This window comes from Tiliqua scincoides, chromosome 4, assembly GCF_035046505.1.
Source record: "Tiliqua scincoides isolate rTilSci1 chromosome 4, rTilSci1.hap2, whole genome shotgun sequence".
Lineage (NCBI taxonomy): Eukaryota > Metazoa > Chordata > Lepidosauria > Squamata > Scincidae > Tiliqua > Tiliqua scincoides.
The window spans coordinates 147,492,703-147,517,228 of record NC_089824.1 but is presented as its reverse complement, the minus strand read 5'-3'; the positions used below and the strand labels follow the sequence as shown (position 1 = coordinate 147,517,228).

The 24,526-nt window shown below is 42.8% G+C and overlaps 1 protein-coding gene across 1 annotated transcript in view; it reads right to left on the bottom strand.

Moving 5' to 3' along the window:
• Nucleotides 1-16,684, bottom strand: part of ANKRD13C (ankyrin repeat domain 13C) — a 39,620-nt gene extending 22,936 nt beyond the window's left edge. The window contains exons 1-2 of the mRNA XM_066625773.1: nt 16,149-16,684; nt 8,687-8,728 (exon numbers count right to left, since the gene is read on the bottom strand). Coding sequence (XP_066481870.1) covers nt 8,687-8,728; nt 16,149-16,488 — 382 coding nt within the window. The 5' untranslated portion in view covers nt 16,489-16,684. The remainder of the gene's footprint in view (nt 1-8,686; nt 8,729-16,148) is intronic.
• Between the last annotated feature and the right edge of the window lie 7,842 nt (nt 16,685-24,526).

The following is a 24,526-nucleotide window of genomic DNA, read 5'->3' as shown; positions in this document are numbered from 1 at the left end:
TTGTTCAAATAAATACAAATCAGTAAAACTCACTACCAATTTTGCTTACAATATAGCCTGTGACCCTTGTAAAACTGAAAACGAGTACCTGAAAATCATCAGTTTAAAATTCATTTTATGTGAAATAAAAAATCTAGGAATGCAATACAGAGAAAATTCAGGCTGCATAGCAATATCTTATCAGACCATCTATCTGCAAAAATGTTTGAATAGTTATGATTTTAGAATACTTTGGATAGATTCTGTTTTCAAAGTTGGATAAATCAACTAGCATGTGTTAACCATACCAAATTAGCATGCATTAGCCAGCTCAGAGCTAAGACTTTATAATTTGTACTTTCACAGACTATTGCCTAAGAAGGATGTCTGGCTTCCAATTATGCATATATAATTATGTTCAGAGATCAACAGGAAATGGCCTCAACAGGTCTTAACTAAAGAGCATTTAGCCTGCATCTACCCTACCTAATTAACACATTCTATTGAGCTTATGTAATTGTTTGGTGTCAGAACCTATATGATTGAGTCAGCCACTGAAGCCAATGGACAGAGACACACACAATATCATACACAATTAGCATGGTTTTAAAGTTAATAGGGATTAGAAAAAAGCCTTTTCAACATAAACTGAACTGTGTTTTATATTCCATCCACCTCTCCATTCTACTTCAACATGAAAGTACAACAGAGAAGTGTAATGTCTATTCATTCAGGACTTGACTACTAGGACTGCACCCTATTGCTCTATCTACAGTGAAGAGGAAGGACAGGAATGCATCTGAGCTAAAGTTACACTTCAAACAACATCCTGGGTACAACCGCAGATGCCAAACAACAAGTTTAATATTTAAAAATAAAGTAGATTTTTGAGCATTTTGTAGTCTTCAAAAATGCAAACAGGCATTCGCATTTGCAAATGCCCACTTCAGTGTGGAACCCTACCTTGGAGGAATTATAAGGAAAAGGAAAAAAAACAAAAAGATAACCAAGGGAAATAACACAGTTATTTTCTCATTCTTTTTGTAAAGGTTAAAGAAAACTAGACACTGGAGGAAATTAATGGTCCATTTCTTCTATTAAAAGAATATGCAGTTCTTCATAAGCACATCCAGTAAGTTCTCTAACTGATGTTCGACTAGTGGGATGTGGGCGACAATGTCCAAACTAAGATTAGCCTCTTTAGTATTAAACCCATTTTTGCCCAGCTCACAAATGTACACATTTGGTCCCCGTTGCATATATGCAATGTTGGGCAGAAATGCTTTAAGGAGGTTCTAAAGTGCAATGAGTGCTTCAGTTTCTCTATGTCTACTGCTTTTCTTCTTCTTAGTTTTTCTTCTACTGCTTGTAAAATAAGCTAATCTGTTCAATTGCCAGCCATGTTATTTTTTACTTGGCTTTACTCCAGATTTCATCTCTAAAGTAAGTATCAGTTTGAACCAATCTGCAATAGTATGTATTTCTATTTGCCCCTCAAAGTCTGCAAAGTGTGCAGAGGACAGAGAGCAATAGAGAACAGCAGCAACCTGGTGATCAAGACATCTAAATGGCATGCAGGCTCTTGTTGACTGTTTCCAATGGGAGAGATCTTTCTGGGTTAACCCACAAAGGCAACAACAGCCTCTTTGTCCTTCAACTTCACCCCTTGCGAAAGGGGTGGGTGCGAGTGTGGGAGACAGTGGTGGTTGCTGAATTTGGGTAGTTTTCCTGGAGACCTCCTAGGCCTGAGTAACAGCTAAGCAGTAGGAAAAGGATTTTGGGCAACCCATCAGATCATTTCCCCTTCCATGGCTTCTGAAGGGACAGCGGAGGAAACGTCGCTGATCACACACGTAATATGGGGAAGGGTTTGCTGTTGTGGGTGGTTGGGGTTCTGTCGGGGCAGTGGTTTTAGAATATATGAGTGCCCATGAGCATCTCTGCCAGACACAATGCCACCCCACTCTGATCACTGGATACACTGCCACCAGAAATACGATTTCCCCTCCCCCTCACACTGCCATTAAGAATCTGACCACCAATCTTGTGGTAATTCAAAGGTAACCATTAAGTTCACTGCCTCAAAGTTGATCTTTAGTTGGTATGATAACAGGTTCTAGCAAACCCTACCTCCCAGAAGGCTTCCTGATCAGAGTTCCCTGTTGTGAAGGCAACAGGAATGACAGGCACAGGTTCTGAGTGGGAAAGAAGGAGGAAACACATATGCCTACAAGGCCTAAGAGTTTAAAATCCAAGTCCTGTCGATGATTAACAGGATGTAAGGTTGCGAGCATTGACTGAGTAATTGGGACACCAGAAGCCTAAGGAGTCTATCCTGTAGAGGAGGAAGAACTGGATGCTACTTTATCCTCTCTTCTTTTGGGGCAGATTCTGACCTGAACAAATATTTGGGAAAAGGGGATAACCCTCCCCCATACATTTCCAATGAAAGGCCTTTATCCAGGCATTAGTGGATGAGGGTACCAAGGGGGAGTAACCTGGGGGCAAGCCACTGACGACGACGTTAGTCAAGGGAAGCCCCCTTATGCATGGACCCAGGATACCAGAAACCCCTAGAATTTGAGCCAAAAGGAAATGGGGGATTTGGGACTTAACAGAATGATGGGCAATGGAAAGTATATGGTGCCACTGGGAATGAGCTGTCATAGGAGAAACAGGAAAAATTACATTTATTTCCTGCCTCTCCAAAAGCTCAAGATGATTTACAATACTTGATAAATAGATAATACAATGAAAGATTCAAAAAATGTAAACATTTAAAATCTAAAGAATAATTAAAAGCCAACACAGCAATGGTGTGACAATTTAAAAAACCCATAAATCAGGAGTATACAGGAATATGCATTCCAAAGTATGCACTGCAATGCCTGGGGTATCACAGCACACTCACAGGGATGCCAAGGGATGTCCCCCGTGGCCTCCCCTACCTGTTTCCCGGGTGCTGCCATCCTGGATCTTGCAGGATTTTGCAAGGTCCAAGGTGGCACAGACCTGGCCTGAGCTGGGAAGAACGGGCTGTGGGAGCATTGCGACCCAGGTAAGTTTGGGAACCACTGCCATAGGTGATAGTAAGTAAAAAAGCAATACAAAACAAGCTAAAAATACTAAGGCAGCAAAAATACACAATAAAAGTAACAGGCCTGATAAAAACAATGAGGAATTGTTTGTTTTTATAATTTGTACCATTCAGAAGCTGGTAAAACAACCTTACCAACCTCTGAAAGCTAATGTAAATAAAAATGTTTTTGGGCTTCACTAGAAACTGAAGGGGCAGATTACATAATGATCATTCCTCCTTCTGATGCCTCCTTTAACCAATAGTAATTTGGTGACTCTAGTGAAAAGTGACTCTTTTAGTGACTCTTCTAGCCTCTAAATCAGGGGTGTCCAAAGTTTTTGGCAGGAGGGCCACATCATCTCTCTGACACTGTGTCAGGGGCTGGGGGGGGAATTAATTTTCATTTAAAATTTGAATAAATTTACATAAGTTTACATAAATGAATATATTAAAGATGAACTTGTATGAATGAATGAATGAAAGGCTTACAATAGCTCAAGACCTATAAAAGGCCTTGCACAAAGCAAGGCTGGCCTTTCCTTTGCTGCCGCTACTGCATCACAGACATGAAACAGCAAGCAGTGGAGGAAGCCCTCATCCCACAGCTCATGCAAGAGCCCTCACACTGAGAGCAGTTGCGTCGGGCCAGTGCGGGCTCCAACAAATCTCAGGAGGGCCAGAGGCTCATTGGAGACTGGGGGCTCCCTGAGGGCCGCATTGAGAGGCTTTGAGGGCTGCATGTGGCCCCAGGCCCGGGGTTTGGGCACCCCTGCTCTAGATAACAACTAGGTCATGTCAGTGGATGACGCTAAATTTTTTATGGCTAGTGAAGTACAGAAGGGCTTGTGGAGTGCTCCAAAATTGGAGGAATGGGCAGTAAAATGGCAAATACAGGTCCAGCCTTGTTATACACTGATTTTTCTTCCATCGTTTAAGTACGGAACCAGCAAGCAGAGATTTTTTATCGGCCATTCAACAGGACTCTGCTCCCTCTGTTCAAATCAAATCCTTTGAAGGTTTTATTGGATACATTTTTAAGGATCTGAGTACCAGGCCCATGTCGGTTAAAACATGCAGTGCTTTTGACAAAAAGGATTGGTTTGACAGTGAATGTAGGGATCTTAAGGTGTGTATCAGGGCTTCTTATTTAGATTTTAGAAAGTACAATGACCCCAGTTGTTTAGTTAAACACTCCATTCTCAAAAAACAACTCAGAGTTTTATTGACAGAGAAAAAGGAAAAGTTTGTTTTAACTCAATGGAACAAGCTGCATCAAGCGATTCAACACAAAAATAATAAGCAATTTTGGGCAGTTGTAGCGGGTTCATGTAGATCAGAAACATACGACCCTGCTATTATTCCTTCGTATACATGGGTTCAACACTTTACAGACCTTTTTTATGATAAGAGCAAATCCCCGGACACCTACCCTGACTTCACCTCTGTGAATCTGCCTATCTGGCCTCCTGTGACCTCCTGTTTGAAAGGGGTCAAACAGGGCTGTGTCTTGGCCCCCATGCTTTTCAATCTATTTCTAAATGATCTTGCCCCTTCCCTGAAGGAAGTAGATGGCCATTGTCCAAAGCTTGGCACAAGCCAAGTGCCGCTACTTCTGTACGCGGATGATGCAGTACCGATACCTCGTACTAGGATTGGCCTGAAACGTCTGCTCAGGCGTGCCACAGAGTATTTTTTGACCAACAAATTGCAGATCAATTATGCTAAATCTAAGATAATTATATTTGCTAACAGATAGAAGGCTTTTAAGTGGTCTTGTAATGGCAACAAAATGGAACAGGTTAAGTATTTCAAGTACCTGGGTATCAACTTCCATTACAGGCTCACTTGGACTTTTCATCGCAAGGCAGTGCAGAACGCATCCAAACTAGCTTCCTCAGCCATTTCCCGTTCCTTTTACACCTGCGGCAATGGTTATGTTCCGGCCGCTCTGGAGGCGTTTAAGGGAAAGGTTCTTTCCCAGGTTCTTTATGGCTCTCCTGTCTGGTATAAGGTTATCAACCAACCACTAGAACGCATCCAAGCCTCCTTTTTACAGAAGATTTTGGGCTTACCCAGGTGCGTTCCCTACTCGGTTCTGTGTCTCGAGGTGGGGTTAATTCGATTAAGGACTACTGCATGGTTAAGACTTCTGAAATTTTGGTTTAGGATTTTATTTAACCCTACCTCCTCTGGTCTAATGCACCAATTATTATCGGATCCAGTCCTGCCTATAGAGATCACTGATCTTCTAACTAAAATTAAGTCAATAGGGCTGGACACTGCAGAATTAGGTATGATTGGCTGTGATGCAGCTTACAGAATCATTAAAGGAAGAATTCTTGATATCGAACAACAAGAGCTGTTTAGTGCCGCCAGAACCACATGTTCTCCACTCCATCTCCATATTCCAGTCAGTTTTGGGCAACCGGCCTCCTTCTTTTACCACCTGGTGTGCCCACAGGCCCGGAGAGCTTTCACACTGGCAAGGTGTAACGCTCTTCCATCTGCCTTATTAACTGGCAGGTTCAGCGGTATCCCCTACTCAGAGAGGAAATGCAAGTGTGGTAGGGATTGCGTTGAGACTTTAATGCATACCTTTTTTTACTGCCCGCTACATGATGCGTCACGCAAGAAATATCTAGGCCCATTGTTAGCTAGGATGCAGGGCTGGGAGGACTCAATCATGCTTCAGTCTCTCCTTTCTACACCTGATTCTGAGACGCTGGATAATGTCGCTTCCTTTTTATCTGGGGTAATAGCCAGGCAGAGCCCTGGGACTCTGGGTAGTGACTGATTCTTATGCTTATGTTGTATTGTCTTTGTATATTTCTGTTTTGTTCTTTCTCTGTATTTTATGCCAATAAAGGTCTTACTGAACACTGATTTTTTTTATACACGGATTTGACTCAACAAGAATGGCCACTGCAAATGAGAAGGAATGGGCTAATCCCTGGAGAAGGGGAAAAAGGCAGCCCTTTAAAATCAGTTTAAAAAACTGAACAGTCCGTTAACAACAGCCTCCTTAATGAGAGAGAAAGGGCAGCTGGCTGACAATCCATCAATCCTTCTCTCTCCAGGTGACCCCTCCCTTCCCCCTGAGCACTTGAAAGAATGATGATCACTTTGCATTGGTGAAGGGAGGGAATGAGTGAAGTGCCTTTGTAAGCACTTGGAGGAAGACCGATTCTTAATGACTCTTATCTTACATCACAAAAGTCAGCAAGGCTGTTTTTAAATCACCAACAAAGAAACTTTGTTTTTTAAATGGATTTGCTATAGTGCGTTTTTTGTGCTTGGAATGGAACCCAAGCAATAATGAGGCTCAACCTGTACGCTTCAATGTAAGTAAGTGTAAAGTGATGCACAATGCGACCATAAATCAGAATTTCACATATACACTGATGGGCTCTGAACTATGACAGAAAATGAGATCTTGAGCTGCTCATGGACAGCTCAGTGAATGACATCTCAACAACCCAATGTGCGGCAACTATGAAGAAAGCCAATTCCATGTTTAGGATCTTTAAAAAAGAATTGAGAATAATACTGCCAATATGGTATTATTATGCCACTGTAACAAATCTACAGTAAGGTCACACCTGGAGTACTATATTGTGTCCAGTTCTGGTTGTTACCTCTCAGAAAGGATATAATGGAAATGGAAAAGGTGCAGAAGAGAGCAACAAAAATGATTAGTGGACTGGTCACTATGAGATTCTAGATGAGTCCTTAGCCTGATCAAGCAAGCAAGCCTGATCAAGCCTGATCTTATGTAAGTGAGCAGGATGGGTTTATGCTGGTTTTGCAATCTGGGTTTCAGGGATTTGCAAAAGTCACAACTTTAAGGGCAGGCAGAGTTGTGGCAGTCTATCCTCTCCAAGTGCCCTGGGGTTTAGGCAAGCACCGGGGCTTGGTGCTGAGCAGATGACAGAGGGTTGGGAGTCTGATGGTGTACCACCTACGCTGCTGTTCAATCATCTCAATTCAATGCCCAAGTTGACCAGGGTGAACAAGTATGACTTCAGAGTTCCATCAAGATTACTGCAAGTCTAAAATGCCACTGGGAACTCTTTGGAGGTCTGGTTGAAATATAACACTAGTTTAGTGCTCCGTGAATGATCTTAACGGAGTTGCAGCTTCCTCCTCCTCTTTCATGCACAAGAAGAGAATAAAAGCTTCTACTTTAAGAACCACAATTCTATCCTAAATACAGACTTGGAGAACTACAACTACCTAATAAAAGTTAGAAAAAATGAGGATATCAAACCGTACTTTAATCCTAGTTTGATATCCTTGCTTGTTCCAACACTAGCTAGTAAACAAACCACTGTTCCCCAAATTCATACATAACACAGAACTAAGAATACTTAGGGAAGAACGAGGAGGCATTTAGTTTAACTTTTTCGTTTATGACAATGAGGCATGCAAATTGAAATATCAAACAGGCAGTTGGATATGAAAGATTGAATAGACAGATTAAAATTCTGAGATTGAGAAGCAGAGTTTGGTATCACTGGCAAATAAGTGTGTGGTGATGGGGGAAGAAGAACGTGGGCTTGCTAGGAGCTATTGATCATGGTGAACTAAGATGATGAAGACAAGCAATCCGCAACTACTTGTCTGCTTGGTTATGTGGTCTTTCTGCAATGGTGCTGATTTCAAAGTTTCTCAGGGAGTTCTCTTTCCTGCTGAGTCTTACATGGAGGTTTTCCTTAAGGGAAACACATAGATATAAGAAGGGAGCAGGGGGAACTCAATCATCACAAGTGGTTACTGAATGCTATGGGACTTGATTAAGTCACCAAAGAACAGTGTGTAGCAAGAATAGTTGCAGGCTGAGAACAGACCTTCAAGGGATCCCAACAGCATGGGGGAAAACGAAGGAAGAGCATCCTGCTGTGGACATTTTGAATGAGTAATTGTATCAACTGGTAGATAATTGGCTGAGGCCAGAGTCACATGAATACAATAAAAAAAGAAAAGGGTAGTCAACTGCATCAAAAGCAGCAGAAGAGTCTATGCAGAATAGAGTTCTTTGGATTTGGCAGACAGGAAATAGTGATCTTGGCCAGGTCAGGTTCTGTAAGTGCAGAACTATCAGAGCTGATAGGAAACAGGAGATTAATTCAAGGTTACAGAATATATGCAATAGTTTGAAGAGAAATCAGATGGCAACTAGGTGGGTAAGCTGGGCCAATATAATAGAAATCTCCTGAAGATTTTATTCTTCCCAAGGAACAAGCCAGCACAGCTGCCATGTTCCTTCCCTGTCCACACAACACGATGGCAGGTGTATGTGTGATGGGGGGGGGGGGTAGAGATCAAGAAGCAGTAGATAAGAATGTGAGCAAGAGGTGGGAGGAGAAGAGAGTCTCATTCTTTCCTTGTACTATATTCCATCACCCTTCCCAGCCACTTGGAAGGAGTGATTTGGAAAGAGGAAATTTTGGAGAGAGTAATTCTTTCTTGATTGCTCATCTCCCTATTCTCTGATGTTCTCTTCTTCAAGTAGTGTCAACATGTGTAAAAGGGTAAGAAATTTTACCTGGAAATTCTAGTTGCTGGCCTCTATGCTGTATACTTTTCAAAAACTACCTATAAAGTATAATAAAAGGCAGTTTTACCAACCTTTATGTCCCAACATCACAGCAAGATGTAAAGGAGTGTTTCCTGTAAAGTAAAAATAAGATCATTGAATGCAAATGTAAAGAAACTTCACTGGACAGAATAAAATCTTATTCTCAAACACCGATATTCATAATTGAAGTTATGAGACCCTATGGAAAACAATTATATTATATTTATTATTTTCAATTTGATATAAGGAGTAGGTAGTATTAACGACTTGTCGAATGACTTTATAATCTATATATTGTTCCGATCTTCAGTTTTACTCCTGGGAATATTAACTAATAGAAAAAATTTAATTAAGAAGAATCCTGAGAAAATAGAAGACTGTCACCCTAAATTAATTATGGTCTGTAAAATCTCAAATGTTATCAAGAATGACAGATCTAGGTCACTATTCATAAGAAATTTATTCTGATAAAAAATTAAACATATTTATTTATTCATTACTAAGATCCAAATTTATAGACCAGCCCTTGTTAAAGTACAATAATGCAAACCTGAGATAATGCACTCTCTCAAAATACATCTTTACAGGAAAACATTAATATCTTAAAAACCTCTACAATTAAGGCTTGTGTACTCTAATTATGCTATGAGAGCACACAGTCTGGTATCAAGCACTAAAGACAATATGTCCTGAGAACTTCAGATTCTCTTTTCCTTTAAAAAACATCTATGACAGAAGAGAGAATGGCTAGAAGGGTTGTAATGCTGAGCAAGAGTTTTGTAGCACAATTAAGTGCATATGACTGGAAGCAAAAATAAGTACAAAAAATGCATAAGAACATACACAGTATTCACAAACTGAGCAAACTGCAGAATAACTTCATTCAGAATTCTGGATTGTTTTAGTGCAGCGTACAAATATAGGATTTGGGCCTTTATTTATTGATTTACTTTATGGTACCTGAGGAGCTTATGCTGAAAGTTGGCCTACAATTTTACTAACTAAAATAAATTTGAAAAGATCCAACAAGAAAATTAGGCCAAACAATGGAACGTACACCATTAAATTTTCTGTACTGAATTTAAATCTTTGCTAGTATACAGACCAAGACATAGGAGACGAACAGCTATTGTACATGTGACACACATAAGCCAAGAAATACGCAAGACGCTAGTAACTGACTTGTTACCATTAACAACATTTGAAGAAATTCAGATGATTTCTCCTACACAAAATTAACTTAGAAGAAAGCATTAAACATGACATTTCCCCCCAATGTATCTTGTCTTTACCTTTAGACTGCCAGATAGCAGGTAAGGCCTGTGAGGCTTTTGTGCTGCACCAACAACTTTTAGGCATACTAACTCCACCCTTGACCACATTTGCTTTCTCACAAATTCCTTTAGTTCCTGGGAAGTATCACACTTCCTCTACCTTTAATACTGGTCCACAAAAAGTTTTTCAGCATAAATACAGCATCTCATTTTGTTGTATAAGCCAATCTATCCACCACTTTAGAATACTTTTAACTGAAAAACTATATTTGTAAAAGTGTAAATACTGTTCCCTCTTGGATGTAGACAAATGACACGATCGTGCATCACTAGCACTTACATTGCAAAGTATGATGAAAACAAAGCAAGGCCACCGGTTGCATTGAGCTCTACATGCTATACACTGTTCAATTTACAGAACAACAAGGCAAAAACAAACATATCCATTCATCTCTGGCAGACATGTTTCTTCAAAAAGCTATTTATCTTTGATACCTTAAAACATCAAACAAACTGTTCTATTATGAAAAAAGATATATACAGGTGAAGGTTTTTTTCTGGTGTCCTTCACATCTCAGCAGCAGTTTCTTCCCTATGCACCTACCATCACCTGACATGACCTCTTCACAGTCCAAAGTACCAACTGTGTAGGGACATGAACAGATTTTCACACATTATAGCAGGCTGGGGTAATCAAACCAAAACGAGTCATTACCAGAACCCTGATCTTTTCCCTTCAGAGCCATGTATATTTAATTAGCCCCACTGTGATGAATAGGGCTTACTCCTATATAGTGATGTGGATCTTTCAGAACACAGAATCTGAAAGTTTTATGACTCCCTAAATCAACCAGGATCCAATGTAACATATCTGATCTATATTTATACTAAGAAGGTACGTTGCATTAATGTACAAAAATTGATAAAGAATCAAGACGCTTGATTTAAATGTCATATGTAAACAATTTAAAATTGTTTTGGAAATGTTATTGGAATACTTTTTAACAATTTGAAGTAACATATACTTCTTAAAGGTCATGTTTTAAGAAAAAAGTAAAAGCACTGAGAACTGCTCACACCAAATTTTAGCATGCTAAAGAAATGAAACTTTCAAACTGCCCAATTTGACTGTATTCTATCAATTCATTATACAACTAGCAACCCAAACCTATAGGGGAACGGCTGCCAGATGAACATGCATTGCACTGGCAGTGACTTCTTTGTGACAGTCTAAAGCAGCCCCAATAGTGTGTGCCTGCTAAATTCTAACCCCCTTTCTGGGCCTGATCTGCCTTCATATCAACGCAGATTTGCTCCAGCTAAAGAGCTGGCACAGGTCTGAGATGACCCATGGCAGCTGTTGGGGCTTACCCTGGGGAAGGGAACATTTGTTCAGAAAAGGCTTCAACATGCTGGAACTCTCCCACAGGATACAGCAGAAGCCACATGGGCACTGCCGCACTGCCACAAAGGGAGTTTTTCCTAATGAAAAACTTTCTGCAGGAAAAAAAAAATTTCACACCTCATCACTGCTCCCAGATAAGAATGCAACAAATTGCAACCTTAGTTCCTGAACTTTTATTGCATAGATGCACAAGGTCAGGGACAATCACGGGAGAGTTTCCACAGTTGTGCCAGGCTACAGAGGGTTTTGGAAGCCCAGCAAAATTACAAGCACGATCCCTAATAACTGCAAATGAAGCCAGAGAGAAAGCTGAGACTCGCTTTGAACATGGACAGCAATGGAGCTCAGAGGCAACAAATTATACCCACTTTTCATGAATCAGTTATTCTGATGTAACCTTACAATACTTAAATTTCTAGAGGACAAAGCTGCAAACCAATTTTTAAAAATCAGTTCTGCCTACTGCTATAGCAATAAGAAACAAAACTGTAGAACAACCACTTCAAAGTATACTACATCTATGGTAATGCCAATATTTGAACAGACAACACTTGTAGTGTTCCCATATTCTATCAATAAACCACCACGTCCATAAGTCACAAATGAAGTAGTTGCAAGAGAAAACAAGCACTGTGCACAAAACAGGAGAAACACTCTTTGATGGAAAAGTAAGCTTTCTCTATCCTTCTTTGAAGTTCAACTTATACTTGAAATCCGCTGGGCACCTTATGATGAATGAGATTGCCATAAGATTTTACTATTTTTGGCAGTATCTCATACCAGCACTACTTTTGGTTTCTGCCTTGCATTTAATTTTTCCTCCTAGAAGCACTTCCTCCACATCACTTCTAAGAACAATTGTACAGAGCAGGGGTGTCCAAAGTTTTTGGCAGGAGGGCCACATCATCTTTCTGACACTGTGTTGAGGGCCAGTGGAAAAAAGAATTAATTTACATTTAAAATTTGAATGAATTTACGTAAGTTTACATAAATGAATATATTAAAGATGAACTTATAGGAATGAATGAAGGTCTTGCAATAGCTCAAGTCCTATGAAAGGCCTGGCACAAAGCAAGACCAGCCTTTCCTTCACTGCCACTGTTGCATCACAGACGTGAAACAGCAAGCAGTGGAGGGAGCCCTCATCCCACAGCTCACGAAAGAGGTCAAACAGTCACCCTCACGCTGAAAGCAGTTGCGCCGGGCCAGTGCGGGCTCCAACAAATCTCTGGAGGGCCAGAGGCTCATTGGGGACTGGGGGCTCCCTGAGGGCCACATTGGGAGTCCTCGAGGGCCGCAAGTGGCCCCAGGGCCAGGGTTTGGGCACCCCTGGTACAGAGAAAAATGGGACTGAATACCCTTTTTAACATCAAATTGTGCTTCTTCAGAATTCCACAGGAACCACACGACATTCTTGCCCTGTAATTATTCTTGCAACTTCATATTTGCCTGTGGTAACAACTACCCCAAAGTGAACAGGTTCTCAGTACTGCCATAACAGCTGGAAATAGGGTTACACTGTTCAGTCAATTATTCAATTAGAAATTTGACAGATTGAAAGTGCTGTTCTTGTTAAATATCCTCATTTTAAAAGATTATACTATATTAACGTTTTTTAAGATATTTATATAGATATATAGATTTATATAGAGGCAGATGCCAGTTTAGAAGATGTACTACTCCCTCGCTCTCATACTAGTCAATATGTTAAGATGGGACCTCCTGCATCTAAACACAGTAGAAACATAACTGCTGCTTTAAAATTTTCCATTTAGGCATATGCAAATTTATTCAGATTTAATCAAACTAAAATTCATATAGTAAATTAAGATTCTTTAACCAGGTACTAACTCTAGGTGGAATAGAGTTTTGTGTACCAAGCTCCACATGATGACTCATTTAATGGAGGGCAATGCTATGACTGCTCATACATCCTTTTTTTCCTATATGCTGTCAGCTATGGAAGGGGGGGGGGTGAAACACACAGAAAGAAAACCCACAGGACAGGTCAGATTTGCCCATGGGCCTCTCATCACGACAACTCTGATCTAAGCAATATGTTAAATTTCCCCCATCAATTAGGGCACAATCCTAACCAGGTCTACTCAGAAGTAAGTCCTATTTTGTTCACTGCAGTTTACTCTCAGGAAAGTGTGGTTAGGATTGCAGCCTTAGGGTGCAATCCTAACCCCTTATGTCAGTACTTTCCAGCACTAGCATAGCCAATGGGACGTGTGCTGCATCCTGCAGTTGGGTGTCACTCATGGAGGCCTCCTCCTATTGGGGTGACATTTTTGCTTAAGTCTATGGCACATCCTTTTCAAGACAGTCTTGCAATATAAACTGACTGTTTATACTGAAGGAAATTGATACAGAAAATTTTCCCTATGCAACTATTATTATATCATAACTATGTTAAGTTTGAAATTACTTCTCTACATGTCTTGCTCACAGTCTGACACTAACCAGCCCTATTGAATTAATCATGCTTTACGATAAGGACTAGAAAAACTTCTGTGGAAAAAAAGATGAATCACAAAGATTCCAGTAGACAGTTACTACATTTCACTAAATATTAAAGTTCTGTTATATAAAGTTGTAGCAGATAAATACTCAGGGCAAAGGAGTATCAAGGACTCATGAATTGCCAATTCAAAGCCACAACAGAGAAAGAAAAATACTAAAAATAATACAGTACACCTCCTTCTGAGGTCAATACTGTATTAAATACAGACGTTCTAATTCACAGGTGCAGATGAAAGAAGCAATGACACTACAATTATGCTCATAGAAAATAACCAAGAAACAGTAGTTTCCAGAGAAGAATATTTATTTCCAGAAAAGCAGCATTCCTGGTACCTTAAACCAGATGTTTGAATAGAAGAAGGAAATCCATTTAACATATGAAAGGCAGAGAAGAACAGGGCATATGAAGCCCAAACTACAGCAGTTCGACTGAGAAAGTCCCACTGAACTCAGCAGGACTTACTTCCAAGCATACCTAGAAAAGCCTCCCCAGCGGTATTTGCACATGTCCATTTCAGATTAACTTGGGATGGAGAAGGCAGCATGTTCTCTGACAATCATGAAGACCTTCATTTATTTTACCACTTGTCAAGAAATGTGTGCCCCTGCACTCAGGTGGGGATTTACCCCTGCTAACTGGGCAAAGATACACTTTTTAAAGTGTGTCATGTTTAGCAGGGAGAGAGCAAGCATCTCTCTCCACCCCAGCAGGGCATCTTCTCCAGTGGCTGTTGCTAGTGTCTCTTCTCCACCTCTTTTTAACCTGGAGTCCTTTGGGGGGGACAGTGAGCCATGTATTGATTTGTGTTGTTAAGTAGACCACTTTGTGAACTACTTTTTGTTGAAAGGCAGAACAGTATGTAAATATTTATTATTAATAATAATATTCAGACACATGATAATGCTTAAAAGTGTTATTGCTTTGAGACTCGCACTGAATTATTTGCAGGTTTGTGTGCCTCATACAAGACTCTGAAACATCATAAGAATAGGAAATTAGTTAGGTCTACTGGTTGGTACATCTCTGAGGAAAGAAAAGATATGATACTGACTTGCTCAGCAGTGTGCTTACTTGAAACTCTAATTCCTAGGTAATTCAATTCTGCCTTCATTAATAACTAAGAGCCCAATCCTATCCAATTTTCCAGGGCCAGTGCAGCTGTGCCAATGGGGCATGCACTGCATCCTGTGGTGGAGGGACAGTCCCAGAGGCCTCCTCAAGGTATGGGAACATTTGTTTCCTTACCTTGGGGCTACATCGGTGCTGGAAAGTTGGATAGGTTTGGGCCCTAACTTAAATTCACTCAATTAGTTAGTGATCAAGTGAGTAGGCCAGAGTCTCTGTGCACCTCTTAATTTTCACAACATGGAAGCAGAAACCTTTCAAATTTAAGTAGTATGGAGTTTCTAGCACTTTCCTCGCAGCCAGCCGAGGACTTGTTTATCAGTCCTCAGCTAAACTATTTCAGTAACATGCCTGTGTTTGATCCTCTGAGTAATATTCTTTCATTTGACACATTCCCAAATTGGGTTAGCGGAAGCTGTGCCCTTACAAAGCCCGTCACTGATAAAGCCTACCTCACTGGGTCAAGATAGGTTTACATACATTGGCCTCAATACCCAACAGGATAAAAGCAACACACACAGCTAAAGCCACCTAGTCCAGCGTAGGTCATCACAGTACTGCCACTAGATGGGTGGCCTTGACTGCAAAGGGCAATAGACCTCAAGCTACAGAAGAGACTTTGGCTGCAATCCTATGCACACTTTTCTGGGAGTAAGCCCCACTGCATTTGGGACTTACTTCTGAGTAGACATGCATAGGATTGGGCCATTTCTCCTCTGAGAAACTGAGGCGTTTGAACTGAAGGGAGGGAAAAGAAGACAGATTATTCCAACAACACCCCCTGAGGGTGGAGACCCACACGCTGGTGGGGATCACACACCAACCACCCCAAACCTAATCCTAAGAAGCAGGTCATGCTGCTCAGGAGACCTGTGGCTAGATCAGAGAGAGGTGGGCTGGAAGCCCAATCCTATGCAGGTGTTCTCAGAAGTCAGCCCCATGACAGTCAATGGGGCTTCCTCCCAGGCAAGTGCGAAGAGGACTGCGGCCTTAGGATGCCGTCCGTCCTACGCTGGTCTACTCAGAAGCAAGTCCCATGACCGTCAGCGGGGCTTACTCCAGGTGAGCGTGGACGGGACCGCAGCCTGAGCCCGGCGCTGGGGGAAGGCGCAGCAGGAGGCCGGGCGCCTCCGTCCTGAGCGCTGGCCGGGAGAGCCCGCGGAGGGCGGGCGGAGGCTCACCGTGGCTGTCCTTCTGGCCGATGCCCTGCGTGCGGATGAGCGCCGACAGCCGCCGCACGTCCCCCTTGAAGACGCACTCGTGCACGGGGAAGAGGGCGGCGGGCTCGGGGCCGCCGCCGGCGAGGGAGGAGGACGAGCCGCCGGTGCCGGCCTTGAGCGGCAGCCGGTGGTGGTTGGTGAAGATGCGGCGGCCGCCCTTGCCGCTCCCCGCCCGGCCCGCGGTGAAGGCGCCCCCTCCGGGCGCGGCGGCCGCCTCCTCCTCGCCGGGCGCCAGCAGGTCCCCGTCCTCCTTGCTGGGCTTGTGGTCCCTGCGCAGCGAGCGCAGCTTCTCTCCGGTCATCGCCGGCGGGGGGGCGCGGCGCCCGGTCACAGCGGGGGGGCTGGAGGCGCTCAGAGCCGCGGCGGCCAGTCCCGTCCCGTCCGCATTCCCCGTCCGGGGAGGACGCCCGGCGCGGCCCAGCCCGGTCCGGCCCAGCCGCCCTCAACACTCCCGTCCACCTGCCGCTCCTCTCAGCAGCTCGACCGCACCGCCATCTTGTCGCGGGGATCTCGCGAGAGCACAGCGCCCGCGGCGCGAGACTGCGAGAGGTATAGCGGGATGGTTTCCGCTGGTGGGCTGGGCTCTGTCTGGGTGCCGAGAGAGTGTCGTGGCTTCCTGTGGCACAGTCTTCTGAAGGCTCCAAGCCCATCCACACTTTCCTGGGAGTAAGCCCATAGACTATAAGGGGCTTACTTCTGAGTAGACATGCCTAGGGTTGGGCTCTGAGGCTGCAGCCCTATCCACACTTTCCTGCGAGGAAGCCCCATTGACTATAATGGGACTTACTTCTGAGTAGACATGCCTAGGATTGGGCTCTGAGGCCGCAGTCCTTGCCACACTTTCCTGGGAGTAAGTCCCATAGACTATAATGGGGCTTATTTCTGAGTAGTCATGCATAGGGTTGGGCTCTGAGACTGCATCCTAGCCACACTTTCCTGGGAGTAAGTCCCATAAACTATAATGGGGCTTACTTCTGCGTAGGATTGGGCTCTAAGATTCTGGGTAGAAAGGAGAATTCCAGTAGGCTGTATAGGTCCCCTTGCAAAAAATGTCCTGGGAACCGCAACCTGCTACCACGTCTCAGGATGATCTAGTTCAGTGTTTCTCAACCAGTGGTATGGGTACCACTGGTGGTACTTGGAGTGGTGTCTGGTGGTATTCACCTGGACACCTGGACATCTGAGGCCCTGCAGCAAGACCAGGAATGCGACACCACAAGCAGCAGGAAGCTCAGCTCAGTGGGCAGAGCTCCAAAATGTGCTTTTCCCTGCACAAAAAAGCCTTCCCATCTTGATTCTGAGCTCCCACCCTGAAAGGCTCCCACCCTAAGCCTCTTACTGGTGTCGATCGTGTCGTTGGCTTCCCAACCCAGAACTGGTGAGATGCCAACGCCAGTTACTCCCAGTGGTGCTTCGAATAGGTGGACCATGCAAAGTGGTACAACAAAGGCTGAGAAACACTGATCTAGTTCATGGGTCTCCAAACTATGGCCTGGGGGATATGCCACATCTGATCTGCCACAAGGTTTTATCTGGCCCACAGCAACTTGGTTTTTTTGGTCAGTGCATTTGCTGGTGTTTGACATTTTTACTCATTATATATCTTTTCCCTTTGTAGTTGATACATTTCCCTTTTGTTCTGAATCATATCATGCTGATTACAAAAAAGATCCAAGTAAAACATATTCATTTAAATTTCATACATTCATTTATAATACTGATGATTTTTTTTTTTTTGGCCCATGAAAATGTGTAAAGTACACAATGTGGCCCTTGTACTGAAAAGTTTGGAGACTCCTGATCTAGTCTGAAAAAAGTTTTGCAGGTTGGGCATCCCTTGTCCAGAATTCCAAAATAAGGAGTTTTTTTTTTTAGTGCCAGCATGACTTTTTTGCCTAAAAAATAAAACCACAAACTGTTACATACACAAAATTATTTAAAAATATTGTATAAAATTACCTTCAGGCTTTGTGTATAAGGGGTATATGAAACATAAATGTATTTTGTGTTTAGACTTGGGGTGTCATCTCCAAGATCTCTCATTATGTATATGCAAATATTCCAAAATATGGAAGAATCTGATATCCAAAATTGTGAGGAGCTCCAGAAGGATCTCTCCAAACTGACAGAATGGGCAGCAAAATGGCAGATGTGTTTCAATGTAAGTAAGTGTAAAGTCATGCACATTGGGGCAAAAAATCAAAACTTCACATATAGGCTAATGGGTTCTGAGCTGTCTGTGACAGATCAGGAGAGAGATCTTGGGGTGGTGGTGATCAGGTTGATGAAAGTGTCGACCCAATGTACGGCAGCAGTGAAGAAGTCCAATTCTATGCTTGGGATCATTAGAAAAGGAATTGAAAACAAAACAGCTAATATTATAATGCTGTCGTACAAATCAATGGTACGGCCACACCTGGAGTACTGTGTCTAGTTCTAGTCACCACATCTCAAAAAGGACATGGTGGAAATGGAAAAGGTGCAGAAGAGAGCGACTAAGATGATTACTGGGCTGGGGCACCTTCCTTATGAGGAAAGGCTACGGCGTTTGGGCCTCTTCAGCCTAGAAAAGAGACGCTTGAGGGGGGACATGATTGAGATATACAAAATTATGCACGGGAAGGATAAAGTGGATAGAGAGATGCTCTTTACACTCTCACATAACACCAGAACCAGGGGACATTCACTAAAATTGAGTGTTGGGAGGGTTAGGGCAGATAAAAGAAAATATTTCTTTACTCAGCATGTGGTTGGTCTGTGGAACTCCTTGCCACAGGATGTGGTGACCGCATCTGGCCTGGAAGCCTTTAAAAGGGGATTGGACAAGTTTCTGGAGGAAAAATCCATTACAGGTTACAAGCCATGATGTGTATGTGCAACCTCCTGATTTTAGAAATGGGCTATGTCAGAATGCCAGATGCAAGGGAGGGAACCAGGATGATGTCTCTTGTTATCTGGTGTGCTCCCTGGGACATTTGGTGGGCTGCTGTGAGATACAGGAAGCTGGACTAGATGGGCCTATGGCCTGATCCAGTGGGGCTGTTCTTATGTTAAAATGCTTCTAGCCCCAAGCACTTTGGATAAGGGATGCCCAACCTGTAGTAGAAAAGGGAATGATAGAGCTTTGAAATGCCTTTCATGTGAGGAGAGGGTGGGATCCAGGTTCTTGAGATTGGAAAGGGAGTGTGAATAGCCCCATCCTCTGCTTCTTTACTCAAAAGAAAGGCCCACTGTTTTACATGAAGCATACTTATTAACAGTATTTATTATTAACAGTATGGTATATACTGCTTTTCAACTAAAAGTTCACAAAGCTGTTTACAGAGAAAAATCAAATAACTAAATGGCTCCCTGTCCCAAAAGGGCTCACAATCTAAAAAGATGCAAAGGAATACCAGCAGACAGCCAGTAGAACAGACAGTGCTGGGGTGAGGTGGGCCAGTTAACTCTCCCCCTGCTAAAAAAAGGAGCACCCACTTGAAAAAGTGCCTCTTACCCAATTAGCAGGGGTACTTATAAGTAATTGTGCACAGGTTTGCAGTCTTAGAGCCGAATCCTATCCAGTTTTCCAGTGCAGTCATGTCTGAGTGTCCCGCTTGGAGGCAGGCCGTGCAGCATGGCCTCTCCCAGTTTGAAGAGACACTTGCCCAACAGACTGAGGCAAAGAGGTAAAGGAGGAAGCCCCGTAGCCAGGGAGACACACCAGGGACAGATTACATTTCCTCCCAGTGTGGAAGGGATTGTCACTCCCGAATTGGCCTTTTCAGCCACACTAGATACTGTTCCAGAACCACTTTTCAGAGCATGATACTATAGTCTGAAGGATGCCAGTGAAGCTATGATAAAAATATTGGGGTAACAAGAATTCATAGTCATTTGTATTTGAAAAAGAATTCACAATAAGCTTTTGGAGAGTTGTTTCAATCCTACTCAGAGTATGTCCCATTATTTCATATCAGAAAAAGTTCCTGCTAACCAGATTGCTATCTAAGTAGATTTTCATTCCCCATTGATGATAGCCTGTGTCTGCTTCCCCACTGCAGGATCCAGTCTGCACCCTATTGGCATGGCTACATTGGTGCTGGAAAGTTGGATAGGATTAGGCCCCAAGGCAGCTCTCTGCAATTTTTGTGAGCCACCATTATTATGTTTTAGTTTTGTTCATTTTATTCTCCACGACCACTCTGCCATTTTCTTGCTGATATTGCAAAGCAGAAGGTTATAATGAGATGTTTGAGGAAAAAATTGTTTTCCAACCAGCTTACAGTCCAATCCTATTCACACTTTCCTAGGAGTAAGCCCCATTGACCCTAATGGAACTTACTTCTGAGTAGACTTGCCTGAGATTGGACTGTTAGTAAAGTTGTGCACTTGCAACTATGCTTGTTTGAAATTACATGAACAAATTACTTTTCAAGGAGTAGCATATTTTATCCATGTACAGGAGCTGCAGTTGTGCCTGAGGGAAGGGTTGTAGCTCAGTTTCTGGCTTTCCATCCTTGAGATCTCCAGGTAGATCTGGGAAACATCCCTGTGTGAAATCCCAGAGAGTTACCATCAGTCAGCGATGACAGTGAGCTAGTGGGGTACCCCAGCTAGGTGGACCAATTGTCTGATTTGGTATGGCAATAATCAGTCAACAGTCACTGTCTGCAAATACAACAGTCAGTTTACCTTTTTCAAGGGTCTCACTATGCCATGCAGGTTGATTCTGTGCAGAAATAAATGGCACAAAATGAGGGCCCAATCCTATCCAATTTTCCATCAGTGCAACCGCAATGCAGCCCCAAGGTAATGGAACAAATGTTCCCATACCTTGAGTAGGCCTCTGTGACTGTCTCCCCACTGCAGGATGCAGTGCAAAGTTTCCCACCTGTTGAGGTCCATTCCTAAGGCCTTCAGATCCCTCTTGCAGATATCCTTGTATCACAGCTGTGGTCTACCTGTAGGGTGCTTTCCTTGCACGAGTTCTCCATAGAGGAGATCCTTTGGGATCTGGCCAAGATTTTTATCATAAATCTTGAAGAAATAAGTTTTTATAGGCTATGTATGATGTAATATGTTAAACTCCTTCACTCATGAAAATGAAGTTTAAGCAGGGGGGGGGGGGGAGCCACAGAACCTTTTTCAAAAATCCAGCAGGAGGCACTCTCATCCGGGCTAACCCAGAGTAAGGCAAACAGAAAGGAGAGCCCTCGGCCTCTTGCCCAGCAGTAGCAGGGGTTTTAAAACTCTGGCTGCAACTCATGCAGGCTCTCTGGGCTAGTTCCTTCCCCACTCCAGATGGAATCCAGCATCTCCATTCTCTTCGCAATGGAGACCATGCTACAGTACTGTATTTTTAATGCAGAGCTGCTTGACTTGTCCCCAAGTGGCTTCTATTGCTTCTTTCCTCCTTAGAGCACTGGAGGTGGCCCTTCTGGCCAAGGATCCTCATAAGTGTGTAAATTATGGTCATAACTTCAAGGAATGGAGATACAAATAGCAAGGACCCCCTTTATAGTTTAATGATACTGCCAAACTGGCCACTTCTTTGATGCTTGTGTTTTATGCCTATTTGAGCAATTCTTATGCTAATCCTATGAACAATGCAGCTGTTAATTTAACATTACTACTAATCTTTTTACAGCACAGTTGTATACATTTTTTGTTGTAGGTAAGTCCCACTGTGTTCAATAAGATTTACTTCCAAGTAAGTGTGTATAGGGTTACAGCCAATTCAGAAGGACTCGCACCAGCCCACTGCCATAAGGCACACCTGCAACAGCGCCAGCCCAGCTGAGTTGAGGCAGGGAGGAAGGTGTTTCAGGGCAGGGGAAGGCATGGTGGGAAAGGGAACAGAGCAGGAGGGTTTGGAGATGGCAGCAGGCCCCTCCCAGCCTGGGATTCCCAAAAGGGGTCTCTTCGAATCTGCACCTGCTCAATAGTGGGCGCAGGTCCAAGGAGACCCATCAGGGCTGCCTGATCGCTACACTTAAGGGACCGTAAGCTCCCTTACCCCGAGCAGCCCTGGCACTGCTTCCCAGCCCCACTTCCCAGCCCCATGGGATGCAGCAGTAGCCATTTTGGGACCGCTGCTGCCCTGGGCACTGGGAAGCTCAGGATTGGGCTGCCTGTGGGATGTGCTTCTGAGTAGACAAACATAGGATTGTATTGTTAATGTATTAATAAAAGCCTTAGCATTTTTACCTTAGGAAAAAAAATCCTGTTGAACTCACTTCCAAGTGCAAATGGAACATTATTCCTAGGTTCTGAAAATGACAATAAAAGTTAATGTGCAGATTGCTCATATCACTGTCATATCAGAACAATAAAATGTTCTGATTTGGCTGAAACTTTCAATTCTGCAATTTCATTACAACAAATCCCACTGAAACCATAGCAGATATTACGTCTACTTTATTATATTGGGCCAGACAAGATGACATCTGCAGTTTCCTCACTCATACAAATTCCAGAAGCCACAGAATGCTGGCACTGTAATAGGTTGATAGATTCACTGGAAATATGAATCAGCTGAGATGGAGGTGTTCACATTAGAATAATCGGGAACAACTGTAGCTATCCTTAATATTTTTCTATCATTTATTGATTTTCATAAACATGAAAATGTTTTTGAGTACTGCTTCCCCCATACAAAAGTGATTTGATTTTATTTGATCTGACATTCACCTTTCTTGTTTACTGATTCATGGAATCAAACAGATTGGATCATTATATGCCTTTTATTCATGCCTTTGATATGCCTATTCATGCCTTTATTCACTTTTATTCATACATTTATAAACTGTATACCTCATCCAATGGGGATTTGAGGTCCTCTCCAGATATAACTGAAGATTTTAGGGTCATTTTAAGAATTGCAATTGCTAAATGCAAATACCAAGGGTTGCCTGCTTTTTAAATAGCTTGTGACCCTGACAGCAACCTGATCTGTAGCTATTAGCAGGTGATAGTGCTTATCTCTATGCTGTGAAAAGCTTCATGTGCTGGTTTTTGCAAATCAAATTGCTGCTAAAGAAACAAGAGCAACCAGACTTTTCTCAGTCAGTGGGTAGCTAATGATCGTGTAGCCCGGTACCAAGCTCAAAATGTTGCCCCGGAAGTGATGTCTTGCTCGGGCTTTTTTAAAAGTGAAAATTGGGAGGAACTGACTTCCTCTCCCCAGCAGCTTGCCACCTACTTGCTCAGCTGCCACTCCCCAGTCAATGGCATAGCTAAGGCATCTATTTGCTACCTGTGGTCAAAGAAGATTTGTAGTCCCCCCAGACAGAATCAAATTAATTAATTAAGTAAATAAATAAAAAGTGTACCCCAGATAGGTTCCAGACACTGTGCTAGGGTGAAGAGGGATGGTTATTCCCGCCCTGCTAAATATAAGAGGGCCTTGAAAAAGTGCCTTTTACCCAGTTTGCAGGGGTCACTGTATTTATGATACATGGAAATGAGAGCTGACTCATATTAACACCTTATTGGTTTCATGCTGTCTCATGATAACATGTCATTGCAACATGTCAGTAACATAATAATATGTCACTGGCTCTCAGAACAATCAGTCTCATAGGACATTCTGAGTTAAGAAAATCCACTTTTTGTTTCATAAGGCAGTTTTGTTTTCATTTTCAGGTTAATTGGCCATAACATTTGGTAGAATACAGATATTCCAATGCAGTTTGTTTCACTGCTTTCTGAATTAAATTACCTTTCCAATGATATATAACATGATGGTATTATTCATACACAGCAAGATTTGCACAATTTTGGTCACTAATGTCAAGCTCAGCTTGTTGCCCCCCTAAAGCTTGAGGCCCAGTGCAACTGCTACCCCCTGCACCCCCTTAGTTATGCCACTGTTCTCAGTTAGTTGGCAACTGTACAGATGCCAGACAGGTATCTTATTACAGAGATACTTCCCACTAGGATAAACATTAGCTAGTGAACCTTGTGAGCTAGTAACTGTACAACTTGGTGTCAGCTGGACTTGGGCATCAATGCCAAGTCTAAAAACAGATGAAATAACAATAAAGAAGAATACAGATGAACATGTGCAGAATGTTTTCCACTCAACCAATTAAGGGCCTAATCCTATCCAACTTTCCAACACTGAGGTATAGCCTAAGTGTAGTCCTGAAGTAAGGAACAAATGTTCCATTACAAGGAGGAGGCCTCTGCACTTGCCTTGGAGTAACAGCCTGAGCTTCCCAGCACCCAGGACTGCAGCAGCACCGAAACGGCTACTGCTGCATCCTATGGGGCTAGAAAGCAGTGCCATGGCTACTCAGGATAAGGGAGTTCATGCTCCCTTACCCTGTGTAGTGACTAGGCAGCCCCAATGGGTC